The 20,966-nt window shown below is 40.3% G+C and overlaps 1 protein-coding gene across 2 annotated transcripts; it reads left to right on the forward strand.

The window, feature by feature from the left end:
• The first annotated feature begins 4,758 nt into the window (after window positions 1–4,758).
• LOC129857489 (PHD finger protein 1-like) lies at window positions 4,759–19,844 on the forward strand. Of its 2 annotated transcripts, none has more exons than XM_055925797.1 (15): window positions 4,759–5,191; window positions 5,749–5,827; window positions 5,935–6,016; window positions 6,694–6,780; window positions 7,292–7,386; window positions 7,927–8,075; window positions 9,507–9,602; window positions 10,088–10,156; window positions 10,376–10,499; window positions 10,876–10,943; window positions 11,211–11,342; window positions 13,402–13,480; window positions 15,825–15,937; window positions 16,225–16,308; window positions 16,501–19,844. In XM_055925797.1, exons 2-15 carry the CDS (start codon window positions 5,750–5,752, stop codon window positions 16,817–16,819), a joined length of 1,575 nt encoding a protein of 524 aa, XP_055781772.1. In that variant the 5' UTR covers window positions 4,759–5,191; window position 5,749; the 3' UTR covers window positions 16,820–19,844. The 2 variants fall into 2 exon arrangements, with proteins under 2 accessions (XP_055781772.1, XP_055781771.1); XM_055925796.1 differs by having other exon boundaries at window positions 4,760–5,191; window positions 11,211–11,348.
• The last annotated feature ends 1,122 nt before the right edge of the window (window positions 19,845–20,966 follow it).

Genomic DNA, 20,966 nt, shown 5'->3' on the forward strand with positions numbered 1-20,966 from the left:
TTTTATTTTTTCATGTAAAAAATCTCTCTATTATGCATGGTAATACCTTGGAACAGATTTCCAAAATTAAAATCACTTGGAGCTGATTTGCTGACTTTTAGCCCCCCCCCCCCCCCCCAAAAAAGAAAATAAAGGTTTTTATTTATTGTTTTGAAAACTTGGGGGGACAAATAAAATCACTCACAGTCCAAATTCGTCCTGTTGAGGAACCCTGCTCTGGTGTGTGTGTAGTCAGTATCGTCAGTGGAGGAGGAGAGAGAGAGTGTAGAGTAACACACATAGCGTTTCCTTTGATTTTATCTGCCGGGGATGGACTCGTAGGAGGAATGTTTGTAAATGAATTTGATCAATCTATTTAGACTATTGATTCCTTCTTGATGAATAAATAAAACAAAAATGTTTTATTTCTCTGTTATACTAGCCACTTAGCAATTTTATGAAGTTGGCTTTCACTAGCCAGCTAGATACACTACATGGCCAAAAGAATGTTAACTCCACTTCAAATGAGTGGATTCGGCTATTTCAGCCACACCCGTTGCTGACAGGTGTATAAAATCGAGCACACAGCCATGTAATCTCCATAGACAAACACCGGCAGTAGAATGGCCCATACTGAAGAGATCAGTGTCTTTCAACGTGGCACCGTCATAGGATGCCACCTTTCCAACAAGTCAGTTTGTAAAATGTCTGCCCTGCTTAGAGCTGCCCCGGTTGTGAAGTGGAAACATCTAGGAGCAACAACAGCTCAGCCACAAAGCGGTAGGCCACACAAGCTCACAGAACGGGACGTCTGTCCTAGGTTGCAGCACTCACTACCGAGTTCCAAACTGCCTCTGGAAGCAACGTCATCATGAGAAGTGTTCGTTAAGCAACATTAAGGCATTTATATACAATTTAAAATATTGCATAATTCATAACACTTTACCGAATACATTTAGTGTGTTCCCTCAGGCCACTACTCCACTATCACATATTTACAATTCAACATCCGTGTGTAGAGTGCGTATCTTATCATGTGTATGTGTGCCTGTGTCAGTGTTTGTGATTCATCACAGTCCCAGCTGTTCCATAAGGTGTATTTTTATCTGTTTTTTTTATGACATTTTACTGCTTGCATGAGTTACTTGATGTGGAATAGAGTTCCATGTAGTCATGGCTCTCTGTAGTACTGTGCGCCTCCCATAATCTGTTCTTGATTTGGGGACTGTGAAGAGATCTCTGGTGGCATGTCTTTTAGGGTATGCATGGGTAGCTACCAAGCCATTTCAGGCTATTAATCAAGTCAGAGAAGCTTGTCTAACTATCTTAGCTGGCATGCCTGCTGGCAAGGTTGCTGGACTTTAGAAAAGCAAGCAATTACTAATGACTCAAATTCCTTTCAATCTTTTACCCAGATTTTAGTGGAGAAGCAGAGAAGCATATTTAGGGCTATGATACTATATACCAGTGTGGTAGTTGTACTAAACTCCTAAGGTATAAAAGGTCTTGAAGAATCAATGTGCATCGTTCATTAAAATAACAATTGAATAGTTAAAGAGGTATGCTTAGATAACCCATTCAGATAAATATATTTTTAACATAGTTATAATTATTATGGCTCTAGATTGCAGGAAAAACATTGTCAGGTGTTTGAAAAATGCTAAATGCTCCAACTCAGGGGGGGACGGGGGGGGACAACCCCCTTCTATAATAATGGGTGGATAACCAAAGTTCCCTGATGACCAAAGTTCCCTCTAAGCTGCGTGTGTGCAGGCTTGCAGTATCCCTGAGACTGCCACGCAGGCAGAAGAAATATGAGCCCATGGAGAGAAGCACGAGATTGAACTTCATTCAACTTTCTAGAGTTTTCCCTGTTAGTTAACACTATTAATATTTCCCTTTACTGTGGCAATGGTGATTTAATCAATGCAATATTAGCCACTTTCAATGCAACATACCAAAACAAAACGAACCATAGTAAAACAAACTATGCAAGAGATTTTGCTGTAGGCAGAACGCATCAGCGTAGGATTCTATTACATTGACTCGCATGACTCAGCCCGTACTCTAAACAGACCTTGCGGCATAACCAATCAGAGCTGCAGTAGGCCTATATGCAAATAGACAATTCAATATATGGATCTGTGCCATTTACTTTGAACTGAACTGTGTTTACAGCATGAGTGATCGTGAGTAGATGTGCTTGTTTTGAGATCAAGGCGAGAGTTGCATGTAGCCATGTGAGCACATTTTGTTAATATTCTTTGCTAGTTAGTGAGTTAGCACAGTTATAGATCATTTGTAGTCAGCAATAGGGGAGTGATTGCTTCCTACAAGAGCACAAAACGTGTACAATTCTAGACTTCTTTGAAAAGCTAGTCAGGCAAACAGCATTTTTTTTTGTCTTAAAGGGGCAGTGTTGTATTTTGAGGCATGCTTGAATAAATTATTGTTGCCAATAGGCAGAGGGTAGCATAATTTGTCTGATTCTCTGTAATAATGGTATGGGAATAATAATGCATTTTATTTTGGAAAGTGGTTTCTTGCATCAAACAACACAACAACATTTTCAGTCACCTCCTTGTCTGAAGGACAAGTGGATTAACAGATTCATGTCAAGATCTGTATGTTTTTTTTCCAAAAGTCTCATGGAATGTAGGCCTACATTGAACAGCACACATTTGCTGCTACTGTAGGCTGATTGATTAAACAGCTATTTCCATGTTAATATGTTATGGGAGGCTTTTTCTTCATTGGTTTTTGATGGTAGGCCACTCTGGTAGGCCTACATTATAATCAAATAGCCACAGTAGCCTACTTGGCCACTGTTAAAACTTTAACTTAAAGCGGGTACAGCCTCAGGGCTCATAGTAAATGTTCACAATGTTCAAGTTTTCGCTCATCAGACCTTAAATTTGCTCAGTGCTCAATTAGAGGGAACATTGTTCATGACGCCCCTGGATGTAGTAGCACATTATCCTAATAATGGTGGTTATTTCCTTCTTTCGCTGTAAGCTGACTCTAATATTCTTAATTAAACCCTTCTATAGACACAAGCCACACTGAGCTTTTATCAGAAGCTCACTGAGTTTTTATCAGAAGCTCATGACTGTCTGCTTCCCCTCCGCCCTGTCTCATGACAGAACTGCTCACAAAGCCCCGGCTGTGTGTGTGAGAGGCATCTTTATTCCAAAAGGGAGAGCACATGAAAGGCATCAAGTTGTCACCCTTATGACCTCTGCACAAGCCCCGTATTAACCTGAATAGGGGTCCTTTTTCTCTTCTGTGATGATACTTAAGTTGGGCTAACGGGCTCACTATCCTTACTTGGTAAATAGTGAATCTTGCTGTGAGACTGCTAGAAGCATAATTCCGTTTTGCCATTATTCAAAGTGATCCTCATCCAAATGCTAATGATACATTTCAAAATATCTCTGTGAACTGAACTGTAGTTCAGCTAAATGCCACCACTGCATTTTTATTAGCCTCCCACTACACTACACTATTGACAAAGCAGTGCATTAGAAGGTGTAGTGTGTTCGCCATCTAGTGTTGCCAATGAGGAACTCATTGTCATCCTTTAGAAATGCCAGTGGCCATTTTGAGCACAATATTACCATATGCTTGATAAATTCAAATGACAAAAACAAGCAAATGAGCAAATACATATAATCTAATGATACAAATAACATATAAGAAACACCTCATCACTTGTTGTTTTGACTATTAAAATATAGGCTATGTTGCCTACTCATAGAATTGTCCGTGCTAAATTATGTTATGACACTTTAAAATGCCCTAAATTATATACATGAACATGTGTGAAATTTCTAGGGCTCATAATTAACCAATGGTAAATAAGTCAAATTGTTACTCATTCTGACATTGGTTATTACCATGTTATGTTATCACCCAGTTGTTGTGAGAAATGACAGCTTGTGTGACCAGTGATATCCATGGTGATAGTGAGCAGTGACAAGTGATGATGACATTATTGAGCGTAGGTATATATTACCGAGCAGTAAAGAATAGATGATTGATCATAGATAATCAATATTTCACACACAATATGTGTATTAAGAGGAAATGTATAGGACAATTATAGACTATTGTAAATCACATTCAACAATTCCCTTTGATGACAACAGTGACAAGTGCTCAAAGTAATCCAAGCCTTAAATTATCCTTAATTACTTAGGCCTAATATGCTAACTTTGTATAGTGTCCAAAACCTGAAAATAGGCTTATCTGGCAAGGGGACCACAAAGACTGCACAAAGTAACTCTAAATAAACAATCACAATGTTTATTATACATATTGTATATTGCAGCCTAGGCTATATAATGAAAATGTGTAGTAATATTAAGAAATTAGATAATTTATGATTACATTATGATTATAGTTTTATTTTAGCTGGAATGAAATAAAAATACTTACTATAGCAAGAAAACTATTTATTGTGCAATTTACTGAATGGTAAAAAAAAAAAAAAAAGTGAATAACACGTGTGAGCGCAGCTTCCACTGGCCCTTCTAAAACTTTCTCCAGGACTCCAAACTTGCAGCACACTTCTTTGGGAGGTACCAATTAATGAGGTATGTAAACTTCCACTAATTGCCCACTTAAACTCCAGCGACTATCATCGTCGGCTGATTTTTAACTGGCTTTTATCACAATTGAGTTAATTCTTCAGTAAACACAGCTTGCCTTGTCATAACGGTTTAGATGTAATTTCTTCGGATGTTAAGGTGTTCCCGCCGCCGTTGACCCGGTCCCCCCCTATCTCCCTCCCACTCTATCTCTCGGTGTTTTATGTCTGCGTCACAACAAGTCGGTCGAGAAAGAGGCAGGGATGATGGCGTCTCTCGCGGGTTGATTCGCGTGCTGCTCTGACAAACACGCTTAATAGCATCAATAGGTGGAGAAAAGAGAGCAAAGGCACGGGAACATGACGAAACGACGTCGCGGAGGACAGACAGACCATACAGACCGAGAGAAAGACGGACGTACCGACGGTGTCTCACTGACGACTTGACAGACATACGCGCTTGGCACAGACACATACATGCACATCCACTTTGGCACACACGTAGGCTTCACATCCAACCCGGCAGTAATTGAGACGAGAGGAAAACAGAAGAGATAAAATATTTCATGTCAAGCCGGCACAGGAATCGCTGTGACCCCAACGGAGAGGAGTTCGACTTGACAGGTAGTAATGGCTCTCTGTTGATCCAACAACACTGTCTATGTTAATTTTTATTGATTTGAAAATGCTATTATGTATCATGTGTCTCTTTGACTTGAGTGCCTGCACTGGAACAACCGCTGGCTGTGCAGAGATTATGTCCATAGGCTACAGCGATTCCTTTCTATTCAAGTTTGTCGTTTTAGATTTTCAAAGAGGATACAACACAGAAGTGCATGAGAAAGCAAAGTATAGAGGCGTACAGTGGTGTTACAATCAAACTACAGTGCAGTCATCATGCAGTGGTGAATGCATTTTCTCACATGTGTTGTGTCATAATGGTGTGTCCTGCTCCATGCATGGGCATTTACACTCATCATTAAATCTGCTGGATTTTGACTGTGGCTATGCTGGGTTTGTGAGAATGTAACCCCGTATCCACTCCAGCCCAGTGCCTATGGAATGATAAGGCCATAAACCTCGGCAATGGCAGCAAAGTATTCAGTGAATAAATTGGATTTCACATGAGCCCCCTCCTCTTCCTCTCCCCTTCTCTCTCTATCTCTCTCACTTCTCTACAGGATGGGGGGAGTAAGTGAAGGGGATGATGTGTTAGCTCGATGGAGTGATGGACTACTGTACCTCGGCAATGTGAAGAGAGTAAGTGTGTGTGTGTGCGTATGTGCATGCGTGCGTGTGCACATTTGGAAAGTATTCAATTTAGGTTTGAGTGAACAATTCCACTCTGTGTCCATCACTCTCCTCAGGTAGATGGAGTCAAGCAATGTTGTCTGGTGAGATTTGAGGACAACTCGGAATTCTGGGTGCTAAGAAAAGACATTCACTCTTGTAAGACTTACAACTTACTCTTGTTTTCCTCAGTTAACACAAAACTTTTAACAGAGGGTTTTTCTGCACTGTGGAATTACTTTTGAATCAAAGAAATATCCCCTAAAATGTTGATAGAAATATTTTACACATATCTACCCTTTCTATAGCTAGGGGGCTAATTGAGGATGCTCCAACTATTATCATATTTGAATCATCTTTACTTTTACCCTACCTTGATTCACCTCAGGGAGATTAAAGAAATTCATAAAATATTTTTTGATTTTTCTCTCAGCTTTGAAAAGTTTGTTCTTAATTTGATGCTCTCTCTCCATTCCGATCCATTGTAGTTCAAAAGAATGTTGCGCAATTAAGGTCTCTAGTCAAGGTTGAAGTACAACATTCCCTGGAAATGTTGGCAATTCTGATGGGGTACTTTTAGGTGTAATTGGTGTATTTATGAATTTATTAGTGTAATGACTCCATAGGGAAATGGCGCCCCCACGTAGTTAGTGTAAAGTGAAGGGAAGCACAGCCAAATATCCACATGTCAAAAGGAGTGAAATCTGAAAGGGTGCAGGAGACATTGAAATCAATGAAGTGGCAAGGAAATGAATCAATATACATAAATTAACACTTTTGAGTGATCTCTTTCTCCCCCTCTCTCTGTTACTCACTCCTTTTCTCTGTTGCTTAAGTCTCAGTTGGAGTGGAAGAAGTTTGCTGTATCTGTGATGCCCCGCCTCTTAAAGAACCTCTCATCAATTGTCTTAAATGTCGTCACGGTAAGAAAACACAGCATGTTATGTACTCTTCATAGAGGTATTTTCAAATAATAACTTATGACGGATAGGCACAACTATTTTAAATAAAGTAAAAAACAACGGCATCTACTTTTTTCTTCAGGTTTTCTACCAGATAATATACACTGAGTGTACAAAACATTAGGAACACCTTCCTAATATTGAGTTGCAACCCATTTGCCCTCAGAATAGCCTCAGTTGTCGGGGGACATGGACTCTACAAGGTGTCGAAAGCATCCCACATAGATGCTGGCCTATGTAGACTCCAATACTTCCCAGAGTTGTGTCAAGTTGGCTGGATGTCCTTTGGGGGGTGGATCATTCATGATACACACAGGAAACTGTTGAGCGTGAAAACCCAGCAGCGCTGCAATTCCTAATGTTTTGTACACTCAGTGTATAATATTTAATGAAAAGAGACAGGGAAAAGCCCTCCATCAGTAACATATCCTTAGTATGTGAATTACAGTAAACACTCTCCATTCCATCAAAGGTTATCATCCTGAGTGCCACACTCCATCCATTGAGCCGGAAGCTGACAGCAATTCTTGGATATGTCGGCAATGTGTCTTTGCAGTGGCGACCAAGGTTAGACTGCTAATCTTTGTTTCACACGCTGCCTCTTGGCTCAGGGAAAATATCCAGTTCAGACTTGTCTTTTCTTTTTTTTTATCTATCCAGAGTATTTCAATACCAGTGTTATGTTAAACAATGTTGTCAATGGATATATCTGAAGGAAACCACAGAAATGTTACAACTCTGTATTATTCACCATAGGGATTAGATACTCTAAGTTGTGCCTGGACATCTGACCAGTTCGTCAATGCAGATTTTTTCAAGATTATACTGTATTATAGTCATTATGGTCAGTAATTCATGTATGCTCCAATTCTGTAGTGTAGGTGTTAGATGAGGGAGCACTGTGGTTAAGGGCTAATTGGTCATCGGTCAATCTCATTGACCTGACTTTTCTTAAGATATTATCTCACTCAGCTGACCTACAATAAAATGAGATGAATTGCTTTTTCTGGATAGTTCCCATCCAATGTCATCTATCTTGAATGTACTGACATGACCGTGAGTGGAGAGGTCGCTGTAGTGAATCGATTTGTCAAAATTGTCTTTCAGAGAGGGGGAGCCATCAAACGAGGACGGTTTGCCCGGCTCATGCAAATCATGAAACTTCGGCTGCCCTATCAGCTGTCATCTTTAGACTGGGACCCACAGCATCTGACCAATCAGCAGCAGTGTTACTGCTACTGTGCCGGACCTGGAGAGTGAGTGACAATTTATCGCTTCTAACAGATGCCCTCAGTAGATAAATTATGTTATACAACGGGTGGGTCTAATCATGAATGCTGATTGGTTAAAACCGCATTCCAGATGGTGTCTATTCTACAAGTTACCACCGGCTAAGTCTATGATGTTAAAATGCCTATTTACTCTGTTCCATCTGACTGCGCAATCCACTGATCTCCACTATAAAAAGCATCTAGACATTCTCACATTTCTTTTCGATTAACATTTCGTTTTTAACAGCGGAGATTTGTACGAACCTTGGTATCTGTCTCTCTGACATTTGCAACATTCTTTCAACATTCAAATTCTATCTCCAGCTGTCCCATAGTAACAAACGTGTTGGGAGTCGGGATGAGACAGACATGCAGGCAGCTTTTCTCAGCCAGTTGAAATTATGAATCAGCATAATTTTTATATATATATATACAAATAACTATCAATAGAAAACAGGTCAAACGAAACAAAGTGCAGCTAGTTTGCAGTCTTTCCAGCTTCAGTTTGAAGTGATTGTGTTAGCTGTGTTGTTGGCTAGCTCCTCTGAACAGCAGTGTCCTGACGAGAGAGCACATTTTTTATGCCAGGCGAAATCGCGCATCAATAGCTCATTGTTATGGATGTATCCAAATAAATGTCACTAGAAAACAGCTTAAACAAATGCAAATGCAGCTACTTTGCTCTTGTTCTGGCTGCACTGTTTGACATGACTGTAAGTTAGCCGTAGTTGGCTAGCTAGCAAGCAAGAATAACAATGTTGCAAGTCAGTATTTCAATGGAACATTGAGAACATCCATAGATACAGAACAAAAAGACTGAACGACTGGGTCGCTTCTCTGACAACCAAACCGATAGAACGAACGACCAGCCAGCTTGGGTATCAACCCTAGATTTGTGTCGGGACTATATCTTGTGGAAGGATGAAATAGTATGAATAAATTAATCAAAATAACGTTTATAATGAAAATATGTCAATCATTATTTGAATATGTTGTTAACCCGTTGTATAAAAGTGATAATGCCCTCAAAGCCAGTGTTTGGAGGATATATTGGCATGGTTTGCCGGCCCTCGACTTCGTCTTGGTTCTAACAATACCCATACAAACACTGTTTCTCGGGCATTATCACTTAATAATAAAATTTTATAACTAGTGTTTAGCACATGTATTGGTCAATAAGCTTTACTATTCATTTTCCTTACCAATAAAAACAAATAGAATATTCATGTCGGAACCCTGTATGTCCTTTTCACCATTATACAGCTCTACTGTCAAGACATAATGTGTTTTTCAGTTGAGTATTGCAGCCTCTTGAAAAATACATAATATACTGTACTCTCGTCAGGTGGCCACCAGATGTTAACTATGTTTAGGCCATTGGGGAGTGTGGTTAATGTTTTTATTTATCAACTGCAGGTGGAACTTGAAAATGTTGCAGTGTGGAAGTTGTGGTCAGTGGTTTCATGAAGCTTGCACACAGTGTCTGACCAAGCCGTTGTTATATGGAGACAGGTGAGACCGAGTATTGTTATCTATAACCTTGTACTGCTTCTTTGCAGTGCCATTGTCAAACCATAACAGAGAGGTTCTAAAACTGGCAGTGGTAGGGCTAATGCTGTTAGTGTTTATTGCTAATAGCAGTGCAGTTGTTATTCTGCCTCTCTGGTGTCCAATGTAATGTGGTAGAGGTAAAAATTAATTTAAATTAGTCCAGTCCACTACACCATTATTGTCACATTAACCATCTGTATTATCCTACTGGTTTAATGTCCATGATATATTATACTACTCTTTGTTTCTGCATAAAAAAATAATGTTTGAGATTGATGGAGAGGTAGAATGTGGTGGGTTGTTATATCTGCTAAACAAGTGATGGAAACTGGGAAGAATTTGCCGACAGTAGCAACCATGTGCTATGTTATGTTTCCATTGACTTTTATATCTGGTCAATCACAGACAAAAATAGAATCATCTGTGTTTCCTTTTTCTTCTGAAAGGTTTTATGAGTTCCAGTGCTCAGTCTGTGCAAGCGGACCAGAGACAATTCAACGGCTACCCATGAGCTGGTAAAGCTATACAGTATCTGCTAAGAGAAGATTACATAATTTAAACTGCAGGGATTATCACACTGAAAACACTCTTGAAAACCAGTTTCTTATGACAGGTTTATTGAGTCGTGTGGGTTACAATATGTTCATTCCTCTTCCTCAATGATGTAATGAAAAGCTTTGTGATGTGAAAAATTCTGAACTAACTTTTTCCTGGTGTGTTTGTTGTAAATACAGGGTAGATTTGGCCCATTTGGTGCTCTACCACCTCTCCTTGTGCTGCAAGAGAAAATACTTTGATTTCGACCATGAAATCATGTCGTTTGCCAATGAGAATTGGGACTCTTTGCTTCTAGGCTCGGTATAAACATTTCCTCACTTACGTGCTATGATGAAACGATGTGAAAGTGTTAGCTAGCGTAATTCTTAGCAGTCATGTGGTAATTATGTGCTTTGATTTCATTAGCTACTTGTCGTTGTTATTTAGCACATTTTAAATGGTAAATATCACTTGTATTTTATGTGGCTCTCAGGTACTACAGTTGCATTTAAATCAGTCATACACTTTTTCCATTAACTGTTCACAAATCACATTAATAACTAACCACGTTATCCATGGAAATGTTTACCTTTCACCAGGGAATGTCAATGTGTCTCTAAATGTGTTAACATTTGTTTCAGGCTACCATCCACAGTGTTTATCATGCTCTTGATTTTCATTCCTCCCTGTCCCCCAGCTCTCTGACACACCAAGGCAAGATCGCTGTCACAATCTGCTCAACGCTTTGAACTCCAACAAAGACAGGTGAGAGTCTGCATATGATGCGAAGAATAAATAGAAGCCACAGCTATGCTTGACCAGATTTATGATAGCGTTGCTTCTGGAATTGTACATAAGGGTAAAGAAAATACAGTTAGTTAATTGTTTCTTAACTCTTTGATATTATCAATAGAGAACGATAAGAAAACAGACAATAATGATAACTTGTTTTAAAAAGAAAGGTGACCTGACTTTACAAAGTTGTTGTCTACAAGTTTTCAAAGTTGTCTTTTTCTCTGTGATGTCATCCAGGTTTGTCTCTGGTAAAGAGATCAAGAAGAAGAAGTGTCTTTTTGGGCTCCAGGTCAGAGCTCCGCCTCCCCTGACCTCTGATTCGTCCCCCCTCATCACTGACCCACCCATCAACATCACCCAAAGGAGAAGGTCAGAGTAAGGACAACTTCTGTGATTTATTATTCTCTCAACATCACAAACACAAGCCTCAGGACCCAACTCTTTATATGGATACATTCATTCTAGTAATTAATTACACATTTACAAATGTGAAAAAGAGCAACACCTTGTACACGGTGGTCCTTCCAGCTGGATAGAACAACTGATACTAATTAAATAGGCACCTGTGTGCCTCATTAAATAATTTAAGGGAAGAACTCACTTATTTCACTCTGGTGAATATGTTTATAACTAATATTTTTATCAATAAATACATTGTCTGTAGTGTGTGTGCATGTGCACATTCGCATGTGGACATTGATTCTCTTGCTAAACATTCTCAACACCATCTTCTCTTTTATTCTCTATAGGCTTAAAATAAAAAACACCACATTTATACCCTGACATATAGTACCAGTCAAAAGTTCGGACACACTTACTCATTCTAGGTTTTTTCTTTATTTTTACTATTTTCTACATTGTGAAATAATATGGAAGACATAAAAACTATGAAATAACACATATGGAATCATGTAGTAACCAAAAAAGTGTTAGACAAATCAAAATATATTTGAGATTTGAGATTCTTCAAAGTAGCCTTTGCCTTGATGACAGCTTTGCACACTCTTGGCATTCTCTCAACCAGCTTCACCTGGAATGCTTTTCCAACAACCTTGAAGGTGTTCCCACATATGCTGAGCACTTGTTGGCTGCTTTTCCTTCACTCTGCGGTCCAACTCATCCCAAACCATCTCAATTGGGTTGAGGTCGGGTGATTGTGGAGGCCAGGTCATTTGATGCAGCACTCCCTCACTCTCCTTCTTGGTCAAATAGCCCTTACACAGCCTAGAGGTGTGTTGGGTCATTGTCCTGTTGAAAAACAAATGAAAGTCCCACTAAGCGCAAACCAGATGGGATGGCATATCGCTGCAGAATGCTGTGGTGGCCATGCTGGTTAAGTGGGCCTTGAATTCTAAATAAATCACTGACAGTGTCACCAGAAAAGCACCCCCACACCATAACACCTCCTCCTCCATGCTTCACAGTGGGAACCACACATGCAAGGATCATCCATTCACCTACTCTGCATCTCAAAGACATGGCGGTTGGAACCAAAAATCTCAAATTTGGACTCATAAGACCAAAGGACAGATATTCAACGGTCTAATGTCCATTGCTTTTGTTTCTTGGTCCAAGCAATTCTCATCTTCTTATTGGTGTCCTTTAGTAGTGATTTCTTTGCAGCAATTTGACCATGAAGGCCAGGTTCACACAGTCTCCTCTGAACAGTTGATGTTGAGATGTGTCTCTTACTTGAACTCTGTGGAGCATTTATTTGGGCTGCAATCTGAGGTGCAGTTAACTCTAATGAACTTATCCTCTGCAGCAGAGGTAACTCTGGGTCTTCCTTTCCTGTGGCGGTCCTCATGAGAGCCAGTTTCATCATAGCGCTTGATGGTTTTTGCGACTGCACTTGAAGAAACTTTAAACGTTTTTGAAATATTCCGTATTGACTGACCTTCATGTCGTGTTTCTTTGCTTATTTGAGCTGTTCTTCCCATAATATGTACTTAGTCTTTTACCAAATAGGGCTATCTTCTGTATACCACCTCTACCTTGTCACAACACAACTGATTGGCTCAAACACATTAAGAAGGAAAGAAATTCCAAAAATGTACTTTTAGCAAGGCACACCTGTTAATTGAAATACATTCCAGGTGACTACCTCATGAAGCTGGTTGAGAGAATGCCAAGAGTGTGTAAAGCTGTCATCAAGGCAAAGGGTGGCTACTTTGAAGAATCTCAAATATAAAATATATTTTGATTTGTTTAACACTTTTTTTGGTGACTACATGATTCCATATGTGTTATTTCATAGTTTTGATGTCTTCACTATTATTCTACAATATAGAAAATAGTAAAAATAAAGAAAATCCCTGGAATGAGTAGGTGTGTCCAAACTTTTGACTCGTACTGTAGTTTTCTAAGTAAAAACATTGCACCATTCCTCAAGTTATTGACTGTGTCTCTGTGTTGTTGTGTGGAGCAGCCCATTGTCACTGCCCTGCCAGAGGAGAGCGGTGGGGCCAGAGTCACGCAAATCAAAGCGGCGCATCATGGAGACACAGGTCAGTGCTTCTGTCTCGAACCAGGCATCAAGGGAGAGATCAGCCATCAGCCGCCCCCTCACTGCATAGCAAAGAGCTGCCTGACATTGGAATGACTTGTCAGTCACAGTCAGTCAGTGGGTGGAGAAAAGGTTCTCCTTATAGCCAGTGTTGTCTGTTTACATGTTCTTCAAAGCCCAGCCTACACTATTGAGTTGAAGCTGGTTTACCGTTTATGACTCGATCGAATATGACAACATGTTATGGTCACAGGTTTAGAAATATATATTTTAATATGAATAGAAAATACACATCCTTTTATACTACTGCTCAGGCTGCCTCCCTTATCCCGAGACAATAAATGTTATAGATCGGTCGTATTTCAGCGGGCAGCACTTCCAGCAGACTGTTGTATCCTGAGCGGACATGAATCATCTGCCATCTTGGGGCAGGTTGGTTATCCCAGGGATAGTGAGAGGGAAAGGTACGCTGATATGCGGCATCTGGGAGCTCTTCCAAGTGCACTTTGCAGTCGATTACAGTTTGGCCAGGTGGCGCTGGCACTTTGACAGTGCAGCATTGACAGAGCACCTCGATTTAAAGGGACAGCGCGCTATTAAGGGGAGGGGATAATACTAGTATACCACTGCTGTATTTACTGTATATGTTGTGGGTCACAGTCCAGCATTGGAGTTTGACAGAGCTGAGGGTGTGCTGAGAACTGAGGAAGCAAAGGATAGAGTACTGATGCTTTTGTTGTTATGGTAGCAAGCTCACACTGTAAGAAATGCTACCTCAGTCTCCACAATATGAATCTACTTATCATAGGCAATGGAGGTGACAGATACACACTATATATATATACAAAAGCATGTGGACACGGCTATTTCAGCCACACCTGTTGCTGAATATCACACAGCCATGAAATCTCTATAGACAAACATTGACAGTGGAATAGCCTTGCTTAAGAGCTCAGTGACTTTCAACGTGGCACCGTCACAGGATGCCACCTTTCCAACAAGTCAGTTTGTCAAATTTCTGCCCTACTAGAGCAGCCCTGGTCAACTGTAAGTGCTGTTACTGTGAAGTGGAAACATCTAGGAGCAACACCGGCTCAGCCGCGAAGTGGTAGGCCACACAAGCTCACAGAACGGGACCTCTGAGTGCTGAAGTTTGTAGCACGTAAAAATCGTCTGTCCTCGGTTGCAACACTCACTACCGAGTTCCAAACTGCCACTGGAAGCAGTGTTGGCACAAGAACTTTTCGTCAGGAGCTTCATGAAATGGGTTTCCATGGCTGAGCAGATCCCCATTCGCAATGCCAAGTGTCCGATGGAGTGTTACAAAGCTTGCCGCCATTTGACTCTAGAGCAGTGGAAACGCGTTCTCTGGGGTGATGAATCGCGCTTCACCATCTGGCTGTCTGATGGACGAATCTGGGTTTGGCAGATGCCAGGAGAACGCTACCTGCCCAAATGCATAATGACAGCTGTAAAGTTTGGCGGAGGAGGAATAATGGTCTGGGACCGTTTTCATGGTTCAAGCCACTTTTTTCCAGTGAAGGGAAATCTTAACGCGCATACGATGACATTCTAGACTATTCTGTGCTTCCAACTTTGTGGCAACAGTTTGGGCAAGGCCCTTTCCTGTTTCAGCATGGGCAAAGCGAGGTCCATACAGAAATGGTTTGTCGAGATCGGTGTGGAAGAACTTGACTGGCCTGCACAGAGCCAGGCCTAATCGCCCAACATCATTGCCTGACCTCCCTAATGCAAGTCCCCGTAGCAATGTTCCAACATCTAGTGGAAAGTCTTCCCAGAAGAGTGGAGGCTGTTATAGCAGCAAAGGGAGGACCAACTCCATATTAATGCCCATGATTTTGGACTGAGATGTTCGACGAGGATCATGGATCATGCTATGCCTTGATGAGACATAGTAAGTGATGATAATTAAGTGAATCGTGATACAATAGCAATATCATACTGTAAATAATTTCAAAGTTACTGCAGCAGTGTGTTCACGGCATACAATACAAGTGTGGGATGTGGAATTGTAATGCAGGTTTAAAGCTGTCACGTGAAAATATATATTTCCTTTTGGAAAGACTAGCCCTTTGTACTAACAAAGTTCCAGCGTCCGGCATTTTTAAAAGTGAAATGCAATTAAACATTTTAAATGATATGTATCAAATTATACAGTATGTTAACAGACCTTGGTTTTTATTTAGATGTATTCACAAGCAGTATGGATTCTTCTATAAAGATAACATGAAAGGGCATGAACTGAAGTATCATGTCTAATGTGTGTTTGGATCCACTGATTTGGCGTCAGAACACTAACTAATCAGTGTTTCTCCTGTGTCCAGCCTTGTCCGCCCCCGGTCCCAGCCACCCCAATAGATCTGGTGCCATGTTGCCATGGCTACGTAGGTGGAACTAACCTCTACAACTCCAGGAAGGAGGAGGAGCTGAATTTGGGGTTGGTACTGTTATTGTATTGGTTACACTTTACATACTGTATAACAAGTAATAATGCATTGTACTGTATTTACAGACTGTTACCGTTTTTTTTTTACATTACATTCTCATTGATTTAGGCTACCCTTATCAAATCAAATCAAATTATTGGTCACATACACGTGTTTAGCAGATGTTATTGCGGGTGTAGCGAAATGCTTGTATTAGGCAGTATGTCAGTGGAAATCCATGCATTGTTGCTTTTTGTCCGTTTTTAAAAACATGTTTAGATCCCTGCTCTTTCCACAGCTCTCCACCTAAGAGGATGTTTGCCCTGTATCACCCCACCTATAACGGAGCCCCAGCCATCTCCAGAACCCTGCATCACTATAGGTCAGTATTAACCACAGCTCCTCCTGCTCTCTGGGGACTACCCTCAATCTAGACATATAGAGAGGAAACCATAGCTGTGCCTGGATGTCAATAGCAAAAAGTATGAATCGTGAAATATTAATATCTCTCTCCCTCTCTCTCTCTCTCTCTCTCTCTCTCTCTCTCGCTCTCTCTCTCTCTCTCTCTCTTCAGTGCGGAAGACCCTTGTCGAGTGCCACCCCCCTGCCTCCCCTTCTCCCTGTCATCCTCCCACCATCACAACCACAACAACCACAACCACCACCAGCAGCACCAGCAGCACCAGCCTGGCCAGAAGTTGGAGCCCTGCCCCTCCCTCATGCTGCGTGACGTCCCTTCCTATCCGGGCGGCGTTGGGGGGGGGGGTGGGGGGGATGGGTCAGCTGCCAGGGGCTGGGGGGGCGGGGACGGGGTGAGGATTTTGGCGAGGCGAGTAACGCCAGACGGGAAGGTCCAGTACCTCGTGGAGTGGGGGAACGTGAGTGTGTACTGAGAGAAAATGAGAGAGAGATGGGGGGGGGTGGAGGGAGGATCAACACACCAGAGTGCTTGGCAGAAAAGAGGGGATATTGGGGAGAGAGAAAGAAATAATGACTGTCGTGCAGGTGCCACATCAGAAATGTGTGGCAACTTCAAGTACAAGCAAAACAAAAACCCCACACAAGGCAAATCCAGGTTGCTCAAACGATATCGCCTCCATTCTATATCATCACACTACGTGTTACTATATCTCCCTATTTGCTAGTGTTTCCCCTATATTTGTACTGTATACCTTTGGAATATGCCTTTGCATTTATCATGTTTACGTTTGAAGATTGTATATACAGTATTTGATTATAGGCAATTTGTTACGTTACCTTTTCTCATACTTGATTTACATGATAGTATGTAATAGAAATATATTAGGAGCCGCAACAAGGCTTTTTGTTTTATAGTTAGATTTCTATATTCACAATATATTATTATAGAATGATTTGATGATGTGGTTGCATAGTGCCTATCTGGATTGTGCATCTGCAGATTGAGAAGTTGACCTGAATCAAGGGATCAGGTGATTGAAATGTATGATAACTATTCTATAAGGTTTTCTTCCTCATCCACCAATTGCAATTTGAAGTGTCACGGCAATGTTGTTTAGGCTTTCACACACAGAATTAGTGTAAAATACATTCCAAACAAATATCAGAACACTTCAAGATTACCGATCAAAATCTTTGATCAGATAGCCATGGAAAATGGCCGCTCGTTGAGCCAGATTTGACTGTCAATTTGTTGAGGGGTGCTTTACATTCTTTTAGGGAAGAGAAGTCAACAAATGGTATTATGTGCAGGTGAAACTATTTGTACTGTTTTCCATTTTCAGGTCATAGACAGAGGAGTCGGCTCCTATCTTCCAGGTTTACACTGAGGATGAGAGATAGCGTTAACTCTGGCCCACTTCAATGCTGATACCTAAGCCCTAGTCTGGACACTGTAGATCTGACAAGATTGGATAGATATGAGCAATATGACTTATGTTACATCCGGCCTATCAGAGGGAAAGGTGGAGCTTTCATCATATTTCTCATATATCCGATCCTTTCAGATGTACCCAAGTGTCTAAGGGGTAAGGGCTATGGGTTTGTGTTTGATTTGGAACTGGGCCCCAGAGATCATAGTGGAACAGGAGGTTGTGTATAGAACTCTAGAATATCATAGTGCAAGGTTCAGAGTTTATATTTATACAGATTCTTTATTTCTGCCTTTGTGGGATAAAACACAGATAAGAGTAAATGTGTGTGTTGTATCCCCCAGAAGACAGATTGTGTTACAGGTATAGTTACAGTAAATAACACAATAGGCAGTTATACTGCTATAATCATGTCAACAGAAACCATTTTCAGTCATTTTTTTAAACCACAACAAGATGTCGCCCATTCCCCAGATTGAATGATGTGAAATATGCCATCTCTTACAATAAGGCCTGAGCGGGTGTGGTATATGGCAAATATTTTTTAATTTTTTTTATTTATTTAACCTTTATTTAACCAGGTAGGCAAATTGAGAACACGTTCTCATTTACAATTGCGACCTGGCCAAGATAAAGCAAAGCAGTTCGACACATACAACAACACATAGTTACACATGGAGTAAAAACAAACATATAGTCAATAATACAGTGAAAAAAAATAAGTCTATATACAATGTGAGCAAGTGAGGTGAGATAAGGGAGGTGAAGGCAAACAGATATATGTATAAATAAATAAAATATAAAAAGGCCATGGAGGCGAAGTGAGTACAACACAACAAGTAAAATAAAAACTAAAAAACACTGGAATGGTTGGTTTGCATTGGAAGAAAGTGCAAAGTAGAGACAGAAATAATGGGGTGCAAAGGAGCAAAATAAATTAATAAATAAATACAATAAATAATAAATATACCACGGCTAAGGGCTGTTCTTATGCACAACCAAACGCGGAGTGCCTGGTTACAGCCCATAGCCATTGTATATTGGCCATATACCACAACCCCCAGAGCTGCCTTATTGCTATTATAAACTGGTTAACAACGTAATTAGATCAGCAAACAAGTAATTTTGTGTCATACCTGTGGCATATGGTCTGATATACCACATCTTTCAGCCAATCAGCATTCAGGGCTCGAATGACCCGGTTTCTAATAGTGAATAGATGATTGCTCAGCCTGGTCTCATAGACTAGACGTAACATAGTAAATGTAAGTCCGGAACAGTGAAATTAGTATGATATGTTACATTTGGTATGGTTAGATAAGACAGAAGGTTACTTAACCCTTTAACTTAACTCCTCACCTTAACCCCTAGTGTAGTTAACGTTAGCCACCTAGCTAACTTTAGCGTTAGTCACCTAGATAACTTTTGCCACAACAAGTTGGAATTCGTAACATATCATACGTTTTGCAAATTCGTAACATGTACAAATTACAATTCCTAACATATAATACGAAATGGATAATGGACATCCACAAATTTTACATATCTAATTGGAGTGTCACAGATTTACATTTACTATGTTACGTCTACCCCTGAGTCCAGGTTGGATTGCTAAGGGTTTGGCACGTTTCTAAATGGCAGTGCAGGCCAAATGAACCTCCCAACTCAGTCCTTCCCATCCCAGTTTAGGACTTAGATCATTCTCAGTGAATTTGGCTGTAGTTGAATAGGAAGAGGTCTGTGGAACCATCAGTTCGATGGTAATGAATGTATCTGTATGTTTTCTATGGTAAAGTATGTCTATAGACCCGTCAAGTGTTTGTTACTGTAGGTTATAGATGGAACTATACAAAATTACTTCAAAGGACTGGGGTAAATCTGATTTTGAGTTGAGGAATAAGAAGCTAAGAGAGTCTCTATAGCCTTCTCTTTTTTTATTTGTAGTCAAGTCCAAGTTTGGTTTGATGTATTTTTGGACTTTTGGTCAAATTACGTTTATACATGTATAACCTAGGCTGACACAGCCAATGTAAAATTTAAAAAATTAAAAGTTGCCCTTCACATCTTACCAATGTGCTTTTGAGTGTTTTCTGTTCATTTCTTGTTTAACTTACAATATGTATAGGCCTATTTGTATTTACAGTAGGCTAGCCAATAATAATATATGTTGAATTGCACTTCAGAGAGTTCTATTCTATTCCATTTTATTCTATTGGTATAGCAATAGACTCCACACCCCATTCACATGTAGGTATTTTGTGATGAATCAATAGCCCTTCTGCCAGGCAAACCGACTGGCTAGTCCTTATGGCTCTGTTGCCAAGAATCTCTGCCATGGCATGTCAAAGAGCAGTTGATTCATTGCAGTGACATTTCAGATAGCCTACTGAATCTTAGAGGGCTATGATGATGCATACTGCAGTAACTGTATGTTATCCTGTATAGATGGTGTCATTCTAATTAGCAGATCACTATTGGCCTTTACATAGGTCGTTAGGCCGAAATGTATATTCAGCATTAAAGGTTTGGATGTAATAATGTATAATGCATGTACTTACCCACATTTCCCACTAGGAGGAGGTGTAAAGGAAAGATTAAAGTGCATTACCGTTCAGTCTCCAACTGCAGCTGCAAGAGTCTACCGCCAGGTGGTAGTCATAATCCAAGTTTGACACCGTACTGTAACAACTGAGCCGATCAGGACGCCATGTTGGCTCTATGGACCACTATTGGATCCAAGAGGAAATTATCAGCTTCCAACTGCACACGTGATGCCATTCTTGAGCCTGATAATGTGTAGGTAGGCTCCATATCAATTTGTGCATGTGTACATTGGACGAATACAATGCACATGTATAACTACCTTTAGCTATATTCCTTTTAGGACACCAGCAACTTAAAATGTGTCGCTAAAAATGATCAATAGCCTTATCAATAATTTTGCCCATAATCTTTGTAATGGAACAAAAAAGTTCAGGAATAAAGATGAAACCATTTAGCTCTGAATTTAGAGCCTACAGGCAAATAAAAAAAATGTGGTTCGTTTTGACATTTGAGATGAGTTGGTGGAAGTCATTCTCGAAAACCATTCATTTAACCTACCCATTGAGAATCTTTTCATTGACCATGTCACCAGACATAGGCTTAAACCCTAAAATAAGTTTCAGATTTCCCAATAATCTAGTTTATA

Source organism: Salvelinus fontinalis, chromosome 6 (assembly GCF_029448725.1).
Source record: "Salvelinus fontinalis isolate EN_2023a chromosome 6, ASM2944872v1, whole genome shotgun sequence".
Lineage (NCBI taxonomy): Eukaryota > Metazoa > Chordata > Actinopteri > Salmoniformes > Salmonidae > Salvelinus > Salvelinus fontinalis.